Source organism: Marmota marmota, unplaced genomic scaffold (genome assembly GCF_001458135.2).
Source record: "Marmota marmota marmota unplaced genomic scaffold, marMar, whole genome shotgun sequence".
NCBI classification, from domain to species: domain Eukaryota; kingdom Metazoa; phylum Chordata; class Mammalia; order Rodentia; family Sciuridae; genus Marmota; species Marmota marmota.
The window spans coordinates 13,353,451-13,371,994 of NW_026000169.1; the positions used below are offsets into that span (position 1 = coordinate 13,353,451).

An 18,544-nucleotide genomic window follows, 5' to 3' on the forward strand; every position below is an offset into this window, starting at 1 on the left:
GCTTGGTTTTTCCCATTGTTTTATTAGACTGTTAGTGCTTTCCTTAATAACATATGTAAGTTCTTTACTACACTTTTAAAAGTATATAGTAATTTTTTCCATTTTGATGGTTTTCTGAAATTTTTACTTGGAAAGTTTTTAAGTGCCTAAGTAACTATTAAATCTTCAAACAGTGAAATGTCTAGAATATTCCTTAGCGAATTTCATTCATTGCTTTTATGCTTAAAAAGAACTTTCTCGTCCAAATATATTCATCTACATTTCCACTCATTTTTAGTTTCCATTTGTCCACCTAAAAATCCATTTTTCTTATTGTTACCATATTATGTAAGTTCATTTCACCTCAAATAACCAGTGTCCTCAAAAATCATTTTGATTTAATTTAAATCAACAATTTTGTTGAGTGCCTGTTCCATGCCAAGAATGTTCTACATACTTAGAATCCCATCAGTGAACAGAATATACAAAAATCACTACTTTAATGGAGTTTATATTATTAATTTAATTATCTAAGAATAGGCAATGGGTCAAATATGGCCATATCCACTCAATTACGTATTGTATGTGGCTTCTTACCCTGTAATAATTGCTATAATAGTTATAATAGTGGCCTACAAAACTGAAGTATTCATTATATGCTCTTTACAGAAAAAGTTTGCTGATCCCTAGAAATAACCAATCCTTTCTCATTAGTGAGTAGTGTTTTATTATACATTAAGATCTTACACATATAAAGGGATGTTTCTGGCTATTTATTTCATTTGACTGACATGCCTAGTTAATTCTGTATTAAGACTATTCTTACTTTGTTTCTAAATCCACTTTATAAGTCAACTTAACTTCAGGTGACATTATTAATTTATTCTATACATAGTTACTGAATATCTACTATTGTGAGGCATTGTTCTAGGTGAGGACTAAATGAAACAGACAAAATCCCTGTCTTTCATTTGTTTCTCCTGAAATAGAAACAAATACATAAAGAAATGTCAGATGGTGGTAAACTGTATTGAGAAAAATGGAGCAAGTGTAGGGAGGATAGTAGGTGTTCAGAGAAGGGCCCTCTAAAAGGGTGCCTTATGGGGAGGGGCCTGCAAGAAGAGAAGGAAGAAGTCATGAGGATAACTGAGGGGTCAAGCATACAGGAAAAGGTGCTGAGATGGGAGCATGTTGGGAAAAGCAGCAAGGAGGACACTAGCTGGAACAGGAAGCTAGCTGGGGACAGGATAAGAGAACGTCAAAACCAGGGGATGGAGCGAGAGCAGGGTGAAGGTCAAATCATGCAGAAGTTTTGCTCTGGATAAGACATAAAGTCTCCGAAGGAATCTGGAAGAGCAGTGACCTGCACCTCCTCCACTTCTTCCTCTTTCTCCTCCAGACAAGACAGTGGTCCTTTGGAACAGGGTGATCATGATCCAAGTGTTCAAAAGTAGTCAAATTTGGGACATTTTAATACCAGAACTTGCTGAAGGGTTGGATTTAAGGTATAAGAAAAAAAAATGGTTTACAGATGACATTAAGATTTTTTCCTATACCTAGAATGAGAATGAAACTTCTATTTACTACAATGCTGAAGATTTAGAAAGGGATTGTTTTACAGCAGGGCATAGGAATGAATAAAGAGTTTGAGGTCAGATAGCCAAATGGATATGTCATGTAGACAGATATGTAAGATTGGACATCAGGGGAAAAGTCTAGGCTTCAATCAACCCAGTATTAAAGTTAAGAGAAGAGATGAGATCAGCAAGAAGTGACTATAGTCAGAGAACGGAACAAGTTCAAGGTGTGAACCTGGCACATCCCAATATTTGGAAGCTGGAAAGATGCAGAGGAAAGAGCCCAGAGACTGAGAAGCAGTTAGTGAGTTGGAAGGCAAAGAGGATAGAACTCATCTTGGGGCCCAAGGGAAGAAGTATTTGAAGAAATAACAAATATTATTGTTCATAATAAATACTGCAAAGAATTTGAAGAGCAGAAAATATGATGCCAGACAGGGAACAATCAACCAATCATCAAGAACAGGTAAACATTCAGCAACTCAGTGAGACCCTGTCTCAGAATAAAAAATAGAAAATAAATTTTAAAATGGACTGGGGAATGTAGCTCATTGGTTGCGTGCCCCTGGATTCAATCCCTGGTATCAAAAAAAAAAAAAAAAGAACAGGCAAATCAGCTCTTCAACCCAGGTGGACACCATCATTATAATTCAGCATGAAAGTTAAAGAGATGAATAGAATTACAATTGGAGAAAAGGTGCTACTCAAATAATAAAATCTATAGAATATACTTTTTCACTTCCCTGCAATGCTAGCTAATGAGACCATACTAAAAAAAGGGCTGGGGGGGGGGGGAGGCTTTAAAATGAGGCTTATCAATGGTTCATTCAACTTAAGAAACAAAAGAAAATTAAATCTTTTTAATCCTATAAAATGAAAGAAATAGGAAAGTATGCCCCGAAGTACATATAAATCACATTTTTTCTCCTACCTTTTACCTATTTGTAAGTTAAGTAATGAGAGTATGGTTTTACTCAAGTGATCTATCTGAAAATGAAATACTTAGATCTTTGTCTTGTTAAGTAATGACTGATGGGACAATGATATGACACTGTGTTAGGTGTGCCTCCTAAATTATTCCTTGGTCTAATTTCATTCTGCCAGTATATCACTTAGACTAGTCTTGGTATTATAGGATCTTGAAATTGGGAACATCTTCAAAAACATATACATAATCAGAGGCTGACATTGATCATAGTCCACCTTCCTCCTTGTGCTTTCTCATAATGACTCAAGTCCCCTGACTTCACCACAACAATCAGTTATGAAGCTAAAGAAAAGCATTCCTGCCCTACAAACACCAATTTTAGCTGCATTAGAGCATAGATCAAAGTAGGCTGTCATTAAATGCTCTAAAAGACAGGGTAACAACTTTTCATGGGTCTAATAGCTTTTGTGACCTGCCTGAATCTGGTGTATTTACAACCCATGGATGCTGCCTCTGTCAGGAAATCAGAATGGAGTAAGTATGTGAAATAATTGGGCACCAGTTTATTAAAAATTATCTCTGAAGAAATATTTTCTTATATGGGTCTTAAGATGATAAAAGACAAGGAGATACAAACAAGAGAATGAAGGATCCTAATAGAGGTGACTTTTTGGAGGGCGGTAGTCCACAGCAAACAAAAGAGGAAGAAACCAAAAAGCCCCTGTCATGCTGGCTCCAGAAAACCTCGGGAAGAAAGGCGGAAGGCAGAATGAGTGCTACTGTGTGTCAATATTTCATTTATTTTTAAACAATTAATTTTTAAACAAAATTTTTCTCCAAATTTCTACTAAAACATAATTGTGCTGGCCAGACCCTGCATAAAGTAGTTGGCTCCAACCTGAATACCAAACCTTTAAAGAGAAACACAGACAGACTAGTGGGAACCCCAAAGTATATGAAAACAAGGATCCCACAAATGACTTCATAGGTTCATGGAAAGATGTGAAGGAAATATGAAATAATTGACAAGTTGGGTGGGGAAAGGCTGCCCATTCTACAGCAAGCTAGTGGAGTCACCTAGCAAATGATCTCATTGGAACCCACATATAAAATTATGAGGCCAACCTAGGTTTTAAATTCATTTAATTTTATAATTTCAACATAGACTGCAGACAAGGAAATTTTGTTGCTTCTAATAAACACTTATATTTTGTGAACTTAATTGTTCAATATTATTGATGGAAGAATGTCAAGGTCAAAATTATCATAAATAAGGGATGAGGAGATAGCTCAGGGGTAGAGGTCTTCTACCCAGCATGCATGAGGCCTAAGGTTTGATCCTCACTATCACAAAACACACACACACACACACACACACACACACACGTGTGTATACTCTCTATATAATAAATTAAAATTTGACTCAATACAAGAGCTTTTAATAATTAAGTTAAGTGGTAATAAAAACAAAAGACTCAAAAACAGAAAGATCATTGTTAAAAGAAATATTCAGGTAGTGCTGAAAACTATGAACTAGACATAAAGTTGAACAACATATATTCATCTCTTCTAATCCTAACATGCTATGGAAAGACCACAACATCCATCTTACCAAATACTTTCCTACAGATTCTCTTCACCATTTCTCACTTAATTGAGTATCATGGGATTTCATAACTTTGTTGTAACATCTGAATTTGATTCATGCCCTTTGTGACAACTCATCAACTACCGTTGTGCATGTCCAGCTTTGTGTCTAGTTTTGGGTTTCTACCTGTGCTGGATGATCCCCCCTTTGGTTATACTCAATATTATTATTTGGTATAGGTCTCAGGGAAGCACTTTAAAGTTGCTAGGCTCCATACAACTTTTCAATAATACTGGTGATAATGATATAGGTGAAGTTGCCCACTCTCCTAGAAGGCACCTTCCTAAGAGTTTTGCATGCCTTATTTCACTGAATCTTCCCAGGAACACCATGAGGAATATGAAATTATTCTATTCATTATATAAATAAGGAAACTTTGGGTGAGACTGCTAAGTACCTTGCCCAAGATAACCATAGCCAGTGTGGACACAGACTTTGATCTGGCTACCTTCTGTAAAATACCTACCCTCAACCACCATTCTCTACTAAAGCAATTCTCAAAGTGTGTTCCCTGGACCAGCAACTATAAATCATCACCTTGGATCTTAAAAATGCCAAATCTTCCAGGTACTGAATCAGAAACTCTCAGGTCAGAGCCCAGCAATCTGTGTTTTAATAAGTCCCCAAGTAATTCTAAAGCTTGAGAACTACTACCCTACTAAATGGAAAGACCAATCTCTACTCACTTAACCATACTTATTTTATAATTTGAACTAAACATTTGAAGTAGCCCCTTAATCTTTTTTTATAGGAGAAGAAAGAAATTCCAGATGTGGAAGAATCAGGCTTCCTTTTCTCTCCGGAAACAGAAAGGGTGATTTCCTGACAACTCCGGTGAGTGGATTAGAGAACTTCTGCCTTAAAATATGGACAGGAGGGAAATAAGAAGGAAAAAGTACTTTCACAATATAGTTAAGCCGTTGTGGTTAGACATGAAAAGTGAATAGACCTAGAAGGTCTTGAAATTCCCTTAGAGACTACAGAATAAATAACATGAATCATCTGCTTTGTCAAAACAGCTAAAATGAAAAACAAACAAAAAGCAACCTTCCCACAGGCATACTTTTTTAAAAAAAAAAAAGAACATAAATATATACACTTTTGTCTTCCAGATGCATTAGTGGAAAAGTGTTTCCAAGGTGCCATAATCAATGGCAGTTACCATCAGCTTTCTGTGGTTTAAAAAAAAAAAAAAGTCATTTTAGCATTATAACTCACGCTGCCTAGAATACGCCCTTGGTCTTTCTTAGGCTTATCTCTACTCAGTATCACAGTGCGTGCAACTCAGCAAATCAGTCCATAATCTCTTTAGCATCTTCCTGCACGTGCAATTTTAAAGTTCAGGCATTGGCACAGAAATCATCCTTACTTCAAGGACTCTAGAGATTCTTTCACATTCTTGCATCTGGCTAGATACTAACTTTTCATAAGCCAGTGGAAATACATATGAGTATTATGTTAAATCTCATATAAAACAGAGTGGTTTCTTTACAGGTGCAGATTTACCTGAGAAAGGTAAAAGTGGCTTCCAGTCAGATGGAAATGATGTAAAACAGAAACTACCCTACCTCACGTGAACTTGAACCTAGTGGAGATGGCACACACTTAACCACCCAAAGGTATAATGAGTGAATCTCACTTGGAAACTGTGGCTAAGTAGAAAGGAAAAGTACAGGGCCCACTGTATTTTCCAAAGGTGCTCGTGGGTATCTAGGGTCATAGTGTTTTACTGTATCTGCTGCGTTGTCCCTCCTTCTAGAAGGGGCTATAGAAAGGCAGTGAGATGACATTCTGAAAGATGGTGGAAATAAGGGCTTCACCAATCCTTTAACAAAGAAATGTATATGAAGCCTCTACAAAGCTACCAGCACTCAGGAATGGACAGGCTAGAGAGATGAGCACAGGCCATCGTAACTCATAACAGGTCTAAGGAGTTATCTATACAGCATTACCAGTGAAAGGCTTATTTTCACTCCATGTCCTATTACTTTAAAGAAAAAACTAAAGAAGATTTTTTTAATTTTTAAAATAATAGACCCTGGACATTGTAAGAATTCACTTTGCAAAAGGAAGGACTAACACATACTAAAGAGAATTCAGTGCTATCTTTCAACCGAAGATTCACTCCTTCCTTTCTTTATCTATTCATTCATTTACTTAGTAATAACAGAGCAAAAACATGCTGAGCAGTATCTAGAATATGCCATCCAGCTCCACACATCCTTTCCTAAACCCTGCCCCAAACAGAGCAAAACAAAAACAAGAGGAAATGGACTCCAAGCAAAAGCAGAGTCTAGTTTTGCTGACATGAGTGATAACACCACATGATTAACTTATTCCAACATGCTTCCAAGGAAGGCTGAACGAGCAATAATGAGTAATGCTAAGTCTGCAGTCAGGTCAAGTGCCTACCTGCCTGAGAGAGGAGGTTGAGGCTTGGAGGCCTCCCCCACCTGTGGTGTTAACTGCACTCATGGTATGAGTTGATTACAAATTGACCTCTGCCAAATGTCTTCTCAGACCAGTGTAAAAATGCTACTAAAATTCTACTTAATAACAGACAAATATCATTTGTAAAAATAAGAAATGCACACTATCTGGTACTACATATACTGTACGAGGAATTTTGTGGACATTAACACATTAAATCTTACAATCTGGTGGAACTCATTCACAACTTCATGAATGTAAGAGTGAAGCAAAAGGTTGTAGGTTTGATGGAAATCTCAGCTGTTTAATTCTGTTTAGTCAGAGCATATATTGCCAACCTTACTAAACATGAATAGTGTTTAAAGGTGAAAGCGCAACTTACCCTTGCCATATCCACCAAGAAGTTCTCAAATAATTTCCAAATGTGGTTACTTGTGTAGATTTCTTTCATTTCCACTTCAGTGTCAACGTAACAGTGGTTAACAAAGTTCACATAAGCAATTTTAACCTGTGTAAATTTCAAATTCAAAAGAAAGTTAATTTCTTTAGTGATCACTTTCAAATATCAATTACAAAAGGTTCAAATGTGTTAGTTCCTGTAGTATATTACCGCATGTTTATCTACCCAGAATGCATTCCCATTTCCTTTCTTTTTCCAGGACAATCCACTCCAATCCAGGGGTGAACATATGATCTAGTACTGAGGTCTGTAGGCCCAGGGACTGATATGTGAATGAGCATTTCATGCAAACCAAGCCCCTCATTCTATCACAGAGACTCTAGGGGTCAGGGGTGCTCCCTTGCGCGCTCTCGCTCTCTCTCTCTCTCTCTCTCTCTCTCTCCTCTTCTCCCTCCCTCTTTCCCTGCCCCTTCTCCCTTCTCTCTCCCCTGACCCCCGCCCTCACCTGCTACTAAAGTGAAACATGATAAATCTGAACTTCAAGAAACTATCTGCTAGGTGTGTGGAGAGAAAAACTATACCCAGAAGAAGTGAATGAGGCAAAGACACAAAGGAACAAGGGACAACAGAAAGAATTCTGAACCTCTGCATCCACTTGAATAATAGTCCTTCAAATTTCCAAGTACAAGAGCCAGTAAAATCCCCTTAAATTCCCTTTCTTGTTTAAACTACTTTGTTAGGTCTTTGTCACTTGCAACCAGAAGTCCTAATATAATGCTTAAATATGTTGACAAAATAATACTTCATTGACATTAAAAAAAAAAGAAACTTATGCTACTGATCCAGAGGAAAAAAACAAACTCATAGTTAACAAAAAAGAAGTATTATTTGGGAATGGAGTACATTCCTCAGAATCAGCAAAATTCTTCATGAAGGATTAGGATGAGTCTCATCAATATATACCATGTGGAAAGCACACAGGGCAGTCATTTTTTATTTTATTTACTTTGTTTCTCTCATTATAAAAATCTAATGAATTTCTATAAATCTATAAGAAAAATGTATATACACAAAAAAATTAATTAAACTATTTCGGGGATCCATGGAGTTAGAGTTAGAACCACAGGAACATAGGGCCAGCTTGCATACCTTGGTGATTTTCTCTGCTTGACTGGGGTCTAACACAAGCCATCCACAGTAGGTGTGTGTGTCAAGGATGGTCATAGATAGGGAAATATTTGAGCCAGTCAGCATGCCATCACAGGCCACAGAAGCAAATATTTATGCCGTATTTACTGTGTGCCAAACACCTTAGGCATTTTGTATGTGCTATCTTATTTAATTCAATTCTCCAACAATCCTATCAGACATGTATTATAATTATTTCATCTTAAAACTGTGGAAACTGAAAATTGAAAAAATTAAGTAATATGTTGGAGTCAGTGATATCGCTAGGCAGTAAATGATCCAGGACTTTGACTCATCCTTTGATTCATTTGTTCATTCATTCAAAACATATGTACTGAGTATTGTTCCATCTCAGACAATGTAATGATGAACAGAAACAGCCCTAACTGTTACTCTCCTGGAGTTTATAATCTTGGAAAAGAGTATGAGGGCTAAATATGTTTACTAATGAATAAAATTCAAATGACAAATTTCACATTATAGACTCATAGACTCTCTGCTACAAGAGGCCAGGACACTTGTTCCTAAAGATGTAAGGCCCAGATCAGGTTCTAAAGGGTGAAGGGGAATTATTTACACAAACCTAGAAGTAAGGGTGGTGTTTTCAGGGGAGCTGCATATGGGAAGAGGCATAGCCAAAACCAGGACCATAAATAAGGACAGAACCCGTAGATTTCCTCACTATACTATATTCTCTCTGCCATCTTATTTCAAACAAATCAAGGCATGAAGTACCCTAGGATTGAGGTGTCAACAATCCTACAGAATTTCCAAAAATTTTCTTTAAAGTCCATCACTACAGAAGACTATTTAGAAATGGGAAAATTAACTCCCCTGACACATTTTTAAGTTACTGTAATTTCAAATATTTGGTTTCATATAATTTTCAGTATATCATACATTTGAAAAATTTTCAATAATATACCATAATAGTACAAAAGAAAGGAATTATTAAAATGTACTTTCCTGGAAGCCTCATTAATAGAACCCTGATAGCAGACAATCAGCTTCTGCTACTTTTTCCCCCCATATCATCAAAACCAAACTGAGGGGCTGGGGTTGTGGCTCAGTGGTAGAGTGCTTGCCTAGCATGCATGATGCACTGGATTCCATCCCCAGCACCACACAAAAATAAAAACAAATAAAATAAAGATATTGTATCCACCTACAACTAAAAATAAAAAATAAAAAAATAAATCAAACTGAGAGGGTAAAGAAGGATATATGAACAAAGCAAACTGTGTGTGGTATTTTTCAAGAACGCATCTATTATAAAGCAAAGTAAACTTACAGAGTCCCGTGTGTGATCTTGCAGCACTAGCCTAGCCTCTCCAATCAATGATTATAAATCATTTATGAAGTGCCTGTTTATGCTCAAAAATATACTACAGGCTACAAGTAAAGTTTTCATTTGATCTGATTACCATGTTTAAAATTTAAGAGACATTTTTAGTAGCTTCCAGTAAACTAACAGGGGCCATACTTTAAAAAAGTTTTACTCTGCTTCCAAGTTTCTTATATAACTAAAATATATATATCTTTTCATGCTCTTTTAAATTTCCCAAATTATATAGCTAACTAAAATTTCTCAATTAAATATGTGTGATCTCATAAATGTTAGTATGGGAGACTTCCAGCACTTAGATGTACTTCAAAACTTTATGATTGTTCTACAGCTACTGAGCTTCTGCCAGGCTTACCTCTGGGATGCAGTCATCGTGGGTCACCACCCTCACTATGTCGTCCAAGGGCAAAAGGGAATTACACTTGATTTCAGTATAGACATTCTTCCCCTCTGTGCATGCTGCCAGCAACTCCACAAGGGTGATATGGTAGGCTAAGGGGCCACTGTCATCCCCTCGGTCTCTCTCTGAACACATCATGTGGAGAAGGATTGGAAATGATGCTCTATCATTGTAAAAGATCAGCACATCTTCACCCCCGTTTATCAACTGAAATGATAATAAGAGAATCTCCATTGCTATCCAAATTTTCATTCTTGTGTTTTATTTTCAAAGGCTTGATCTATCTAAAAACAGTTGTATCTCTTTATAAAAAGCATAGATAACACAGTGAAGGAATCATTATGCCAAGGAAGAATGGTGAAAAGATTATAATCATGTGCCAAGTTGTGAAAGCTACAAAATGAGGCAGAGAGATATAGGTGCGGCAGAGGTGGCAAGAATTAGACAACATGGACAGTAGCAAGGTGGTTATCAGTGAGTTAGACACTGAAATCAAACCTATAAAATAATAAATTTATTTCCCTCCATATTAGAGGACTCTACTGCCAAAACACTGGATATCACTTATGTCTAATTTTTACTAAACAGGATGATATACCCCAAACCACTTCAATAGTGACTAAATAAGTAAGCAAGTACATTGAGCCAAGTATAAATCTACAAAAGTCTGGAAAACTCCATGTTTATTGGGAAAGCATCATAAGAAAACAGAGGTAAAAGCAGAAGAGGGAGAAATAAGGAGAAGACTACTAAAAAATGAGACACAAAGAAATGAATAGTAAGGGCTTTTAGGACATGAATTTTCCTTCAGATTTTATTTATAATTTTAGTGGAAAATTCCAGCAAGTAGCAATTTTACTGCTGAAACATCATAAAATATTATTGTTTATCTCTTACGAGGACCAATTTTCTGAACACAATATGAGTATTTTAGTGGGGAACAGTAGATATACAATTGTTAATCTTTTTATCATATTTAAATTGACAAGCCAAAGAATTGAGCAGTTTTGTTGGAAGAAAAATGTATACATATCACAAATATATTAAATAGTAACATAATATTAAAAATACTTCCTCACACATGGAAACACATCATTTGATAAATGCCATAGGGATGGCTTAAATATTTGCTACTCTCTCATTCTAATTCTTTCTTTGGTGATCAGAATCCAAATCAAATTACTTCCCACACATTTCTATGCATTAAAGAAGAACTAATGTGAATGTAAATATAATTTGTAAAAAGGTAAATTTTACAAGTGTAAAACATTCCTTACAATGTTTAATAACAATAATTGACATTTAAAATTTTTAAGCTTTTGCTGAATTAATTTTAAGATTTCTAAATGGCAGGAGGGACTCATATTGAATCAATACAAGAATATCTCCCATCCCTAACTTGAAAGAATATTATTACAAAACTGTCCCCAAACCAACAAAGTCTATAATACAGTGTAACAGTTTGGTAGCCATGACTTGAAACTGCCTTAATCCAGACGGGCCACAAGAGAACCATTTAGTCACAGAGTGGTGATTTATCCAGATGGGCTCTTTGGGCTGCCAATTCCCCAAAGTCTCACCCTTGGTTCCTAGTGAGTAACTCACTCTTTATGTAAATTTCACTCGGTACCAAACATCAAGATAAAAAGGGCAAAATAAACTAAGTACTTCAGCCATTCATTCTTCATAGATTCTTGTGTTACTCTAAGTAGCAAGTTCCCACCTGCTATAATAAAGCACCAACAAGTAGCTTTTAAATCGACTGGTTCCTTTTGAAGCCTTTGCAAAATATGGCAGAGAACCCCCATTCTACATTTCAGAAACAGAACAATAAAGGTACTAAACAAACAGAGTTCTATCTCTTTGTTGTATTATTAAAAACTTTAAAATACTAAATTTTTTACTTTAATTTCAAATAAGCTTGTGAAATGGTAAGACTTTAGTCATTATTTAACATACCCAAATTCATTATGAATCAAACGAAAATACTCTTAGAAAATCATAAACTTAAGTTGTAATGTGTTGCTTCATTGGACTAAAGCAAAATATATTTGTGCTTAAGGAGTCATGATGAAATTTTCCAAAATGGTTGCTTGACTTTTTTCTTCTGGTAAATTAACAGAAAATACACATTCAAGCATATTGTTTAGGTCAAACTGATAAAATACAAACTAAGAACACACCTCTGTCATTACCATATCCTGGCATTTCTTCACGTATTTGCCATCTGCTTTCACAATTGTTTGCAAAAACCTCAGGTACTCCACGTGGCGGCCATGTGTCTCAATGCAGTGCACAAAATGCTGCACAACCCTCTCGCTGATTTCATTACACAGATGGTAATTATTCATGAAGATGTGCCGCATGGTTTCTGCTTCAAGGAGCTAAACAGGGAACATGCTTTGTAATAATGACAAGATCAATTTTGTATTCTACAAAATTAGACTAATTTTCCTGCTTGTGATCAGCTTTACATTTTATATGAAGCCCAAGTGAATTTTCTGTGCAAGTCTTTTACAAAACGCAATGAGATCATTAACCATTAAAAGAAATTCAGCTCACAAAGGAACTCAGTTGAAGACAGAAGCTTATTATCATGAAGTACAACATGTCAGCAATAGTGTTCTTGACATTAATTTAATTATCTATTATTCAAAGTCAGCTCTTTCTTAAGATCTGCTTAAACATGTTTAAAAGGCGAGAGTTAACTCTATCTTCAAGTTACCCATATTTTATCTTACGGTATTATTAAGTTAGTTCTTTGTTATACCTTATCATTGTTCTAACATTAAACTGTATATGAAAAAATGAAATTGTCATTTGCATATAAAATTTTTGCAATTTCTAAATTTACTTTAAAAGAGTCCTTAATAGAAATAAAAAGATGATCAATTTTAAGGAGAGAGTACCTACAAGGAAGAAATGAGATGACAAGGATTAATAAAATTCTGTTCATTAGTGCTACTAAGATTAATCTGATGCATACTTTACTATAAATATTAGAAATCACTAAAATACTTACACCTGGAGTTAAAAACAAATTCAGATGTTTATGAAGAAGAATTTGATTCTGTGGATTTCCTCTGCAGAAATTCTGCAGGAAGGTATGGGCTAGATTCATTACTTCATTCATCTTTTCATCATTCTGTAAGTTAAAAGAGTAGCACATGATACAGAGAAACAAACCTGAGTGCAAATACTATCAAAAAAATATTCCTTCAGAAGATTATCTTTCTATGAGTTGTAACACAAATTGCACAAAATGTGTTAGTTTACTAACTCTATATTTGTCATACATTGGCAACCTCTTTAATATCTATAGAGTAGATTTAACAAAATTAGGACTCCTTTGTCCAGTATGTACACAAAATGTAAAATGCAGCAAGGTTTAAATGAAATGCATATAACATCAAAGGCAATGGGAAAGTTGAAATTTTCTAGCACACTCTCACAAAACACCTTTTGCAACTTCTTTCCTCCCCAATCTCTCAACCCAATGAAAAAGTATAGATAGTAAACTGTTCAGAGATGGTTTAACAATTCCAAACACGAGATTTCCTACCAGTTTTTACGAGATATTTACAAAAATTTTATTTTACTACTTCTACTTCTAAATATATCAAGCACTTTTAAATATCTAGAAGGACTAAATATTTCCTATAAGAACTTATTCACTATGCACACAGCACTGGTAAATAAAATTGCACATGTAGCAATGGTTATAATCTGACACATCTTCTAATATGACCGTTTATCCTTGAACCTTTCCCTCCCCAGTTCCTTCTCTCTACTTTCAGTCTAGGGAACAAGCACAGGCATATGTAATGCTTAGAGATTGTCAAACAAATTCATATTCAGAAGTCATTTAGGAGGACAGAATTTCCTATGAATTTCAACACAAAGTAGACAAAATGTGCTAATTATACTAACCACTCTGTCATACACCAGAAACCTCTTTCATATGTAGAAATGAGATGTTGCAAAATTGGGACTTCTTTGTCCATTATATATAATATATACACAGCAAAACATTTAAGTCCTTGTTGGAAACATCTAGTCTTTCAAGATGTCTACCCATACCCCAAATATGGTAAAATTAGAGGGTAAAGTAATGCCCTTTAAGTATTTTTGTTACTACTTAAGAATGGTTGCCATTTTGGTGAATGGAATTATTAAATTTGACATCTTGGAGAATATGCTGACTGTTCACTGGGTGGTGGGTGGGAGAAGGAGAAAGTATGCAGAGAGAAGGGTTCTGTGCCCCTTAGATTAGTTCTGATTGTCTAATCATTGTTTTATGTGCATTTTGGTTAATATTGCTAGGTATTAAAATATAAGTCCTAATGCTCAAAGTTTGTAGAAGTAGCAAAACAATCCCACCACAAATATTCTTTTATTATTTTTTAGGAATAATTGTCTTCTGGGAATGACCATTATCAATCCATCTCTTGGAACTAGGGGTCATTCGAAACTTAGTCACTGGAATGGTGAAGAGGAAGAAAAGCAGAAGGAGAAAGGCTCTCTACTATTATTTCTGTGTCTGGAAGACAGTTGTAGATTATAGCCTTAGATCTATATGGTATATAGTACTTTACTATTTGGTAAAGTACTTGTGTTTATTATACACAAAGTTCACATATTATTTCACAACATCTAAGTTTTATAGATGTCTTAAGATGGCAGTATATCATAAAAAGTAGAGCTAGTAAATTAGCTAAATCATACATATCTTAGTGTCATAATTGATAGAAAAGATGCATCTTGGACATGGAATTGTTTTATCTCTCCAAAGTGTGTATCAGAACTTGTTCATTGGGCTGGAGAAGAGGGGAAGAAGGAAGTACACAGGGGAAAGTGGAACAAGTGCTCAAGGATTTATATTTTGATGTGAGCCACTGGTGTGTGTGCATCTTCTGACTGTACTGCTGGAATATTTTAATTCACAGGGAACATGCTTTCTTGCTAATATTTTAGTAGTAGAAATCTGATAATGAATCTCCTAGAAACATTATTGCAGTGTACCCTGCTGCTTTATGTCTCATTTTAAATTGAGTATTAAGTATTTTAAATTTGCATATAAATTTTTAATTGTAACTCTGCCAATTCATCTATCTAGAATCCTGATGCCATTTTTGTCTTTGGTGAAATTTTTGTTCCCAAGAAAGTCAGGATTATAATTTTTTCCTAACATATTGAGTTGGTGTAGTAGATGCTTGGTTTAAAAAAATACTCCTGTAGCCTTGGGATTTTTGAATTGGTGAATATTCATGATGTGGAAAACCACAGTTGAGGTCTATGATCTCAACCACACAAAATAGGATGCTGCGAATGTACAGGCAGGACCCAGGACAGTCCTGACTAAACTGCTTGTGACTGGATGACGTTCTTCTTTACTTACATTTTTATGTTTCCTGGAAAGTACATATTAACTTTTGAAAAATAAAAGTTATTTTTTAAAAAATGTGTTCCTTTGTCTGGGGGACATTTTTTTTCTCTCTGCCTGTTTCATGGTCGCTCTTCTCTGTGCCTTTATGTTTCTACACCTCCCATAGTTGCCCCTGCCACTTCCCTGACTTCTAGATATTCCTCGTCTTCTCTTTATTTGTCCTCATATCTGTTGGGTTCTAGTCCTTAGACCCTCCCTTTGTTTCCCAGCCCGTCCTTGTTTTGCCCCAGTCTTTCTGAATATTCTCTGCCTTTCCCCATCTCTGAACACCCACTTCTCCCCACCCAGCTCACATCTCCTCTGCCCTCCCTCCTTGTGCTCTCTATGTGTAATATGAAATGAATTGCATTCTGCCATCATGTATAACAAACTAGAATAAATAAATAATTTAATTTTTAAAAAGTGGTCTTTCGACATTATTGAAATCATTAATAACTTCATATATAATGCATTGCCCATTTGTCATGTGGCCATTATTAGAGATTCAGAATGAATTTGTGTTTTGAGTCGTAGCTTATATTAATTGTGTTTAATGTCTTCCTTTTTCCTAATCTAAGGGTCTATATGCCATCTATAACTAAGCAAGCAGCCTAAAGTCCTTAATAGGCCCATTTCCTCATATTTAAAACAGGGAAGAATCAATTAGACTAACAAGACTAAAAATAACCCCATTTCTAAATAAAAGTGGGAAAATTTTACTTCAAAATCTTCTAACACTTTCTTTCAACTTGTGTAACCCAGGAATAGTTAGAAGACAATGAAGACACTTCAGTCACAGAAACGCCCAATTCCCACTGAAAAGCCAGCAGGGCAGAAGGGCATCCCTGGGGCCAGCGCTACAGCAGCTCCTGCTTCCTGTAACTCTCTTCTCACTTCTTTTCTATTTTTATTATTATTTCTAAACAATCTAGTTATTAAAACTTAATAAACCCATAGAAACAAAGGAGTAAAAAATGTTCAATTCTTCAGTTATATGATTAGAAAGAAATTAATCATGTGTCCAATGTCCATGTTATAATATCAGATAAAATAATCCAGAAAATAAATACTGAGGATTTAGTATCTTTTGTTGGCTTCCAAGAATTCTTCAGTGGCATTCTTTACCACAGGCTGGATTATGCCACCTTAGGAATGGTAGACTTGTAAATTTATATATTAGAAAGTAACTAAAGGGGAAAGGCAGACAACCCAGTAGAAGACCAAGTGAGGAGGGCATCCTAACAGAGAAAGGCCTGGCCTGGCCTGGTGGCACCAAAGGAGATGAAAAGATCTCCTACTGGGTGATATGAGAGACCAGTGTGGCCGATGAAAGGGGTGGGCGTTCATATGGAGGTGTGGCAGCAGTGCAGTGGAAGACATTTTTTTACTGGGTACCTATAAATAAGTAATTGTCTTAAGAAGACAATGGGAGAGGACAGGGTTCTAACTGTTAGAGAATGGATACACAGTACCGAAAAAGAGAAACTAACATGAACTCTGGTTTTGAAATGAGTTATGATTATGAAAACATAGTTTTCAATAATGTATAAACAGATAAGAAAACAAATGTCAATGTAACTTGGATATTTTATGTGTGCATGAATGTATGTATGTGCATGTACACACACACACACACATATGCATATCTCTGACTTTGTCTGTTCAGAGGACATGGAAAATGCAACATTCCAATAGCAACGAGCACACTCATTTTCCAAAACTTTGGTTCTAAAGATCACTCTCTATCAAATAGAACCAGGGCTTCTTGAAGAAATGGCTGATTCAAAGTTGAAGTAGAATGAACCTGGAACGTTTTACTGTGCCAGATCATGATGATGGGGACATGTTAGAGGACACAGAATCTAGCTTGAACGGGCTTCACTGGCCAGTTCTGGGGAAAACTGTGAGTCAAAATAATGATAGAACCCTATTATAACCTATTGAGTAAAATGAACTTCTGCATGTCCACACTGATACAAGTAAATGAAAGGATGTACTCAAAGTTAGATGAAGAATGGGATATTTACTTAGTTTCACAGAATCACTCCACAAAATACTTAATAATCACAAAGGGAAAGTGAGTACTTCACAGTGGAGAATCCAAGCAGTCACCACCTTAATCAAGTGATCCAAGCGGACATCATGAATAATGGGGCAATTAAAATCATGTGTTGCCTACTAGCAAGCAATGAGAAGAACTGAGCATCCTTCTGCTATGTTCCTATCAAAGATGCTTTACTGAGTCTAATCCCATGAGGACATAACAGCTGACCCAAATTAGAAGCCATTCTTCAGGATAAGTGGCTATCTTTAAAAGTATCAATGACATGAGAGTTCCAGCACCAGAAAATTTAAATACATAACAACCCCAAACTGCATGTTTCTAAAGTGGATCCTTGTGTCAATTAGGACACTCCCGGGACAAAGAGAAATTTGAATGGTGTGTGGGATTAGGTGACAGCAAAATGTCATATCCCTCCTGATTTGGAAGGCTGTAGTGTGGTCATGTAGAACCATGTCTTTGCATGAAATACACACTAACTGGCTCCAAGATGACGGTGATCAGGTAGGGGACTCAATCTCAAATAGTAAAGAGAAGAAAAGCTCTCTTTCACTTTTTTATACACTTAAAATTGTATCAAAATACAAAGTTAAAGAAAAAGGTATTTAAGGACAAACCTTTTCATAGGGTATCTGCAGAAGATCTAACACCACAGAATGAGCCCCCATATTTTTCAGTAATCGTTGATGTTGATTCCGACACTTTTTATTCTGTATGCAGAGTTTACTTAACCTGATCAAAATCTTTAAAAAGAAGTAAACATTATAAACAACAATATTAAATAAATATAATATATAAGCAACAATTATTTATGATAATTATTTAATATCATGCAAATATAATCCTATATAAAGATATTGTAAATTTGCTGACCTCCTTTACAATCCTGTAGTTATTGCTCTTATTGCTGTCAATCTGGGGTTTCTTTGTTCCATCTTGCACTGGACTTAAAATATTTGATTCCTAAAATAAACAAAAACATGTATTTTATGCCATATGTAGCTTGATAATAAACTTATGTTGTAATAAATATACTTTGTGATTATTTTTAATGAATTTATTTTTCAACCTAAATTTTTTCTTTTGTATTTTCTTTATTGAATAAAAAGCTCCTTGGCTTGAGTAAGCCATGTAAATTACCACTGCCTAATAAGAACCCAAT

General features: G+C 35.5%; 1 protein-coding gene across 8 annotated transcripts in view; it reads right to left on the minus strand.

The window, feature by feature from the left end:
• Itpr2 (inositol 1,4,5-trisphosphate receptor type 2) overlaps nt 1-18,544 on the minus strand; it is a 484,436-nt gene that overhangs the window by 244,986 nt on the left and 220,906 nt on the right. For all 8 annotated transcript variants that reach the window (XM_048787344.1, XM_048787341.1, XM_048787343.1 and 5 more), the window contains 6 exons: nt 18,256-18,345; nt 18,000-18,125; nt 12,918-13,040; nt 12,079-12,279; nt 9,851-10,102; nt 6,945-7,070 (listed from right to left, as the gene is read on the minus strand). In XM_048787344.1, the coding sequence (XP_048643301.1) occupies nt 6,945-7,070; nt 9,851-10,102; nt 12,079-12,279; nt 12,918-13,040; nt 18,000-18,125; nt 18,256-18,345 (918 nt within the window). The remainder of the gene's footprint in view (nt 1-6,944; nt 7,071-9,850; nt 10,103-12,078; nt 12,280-12,917; nt 13,041-17,999; nt 18,126-18,255; nt 18,346-18,544) is intronic.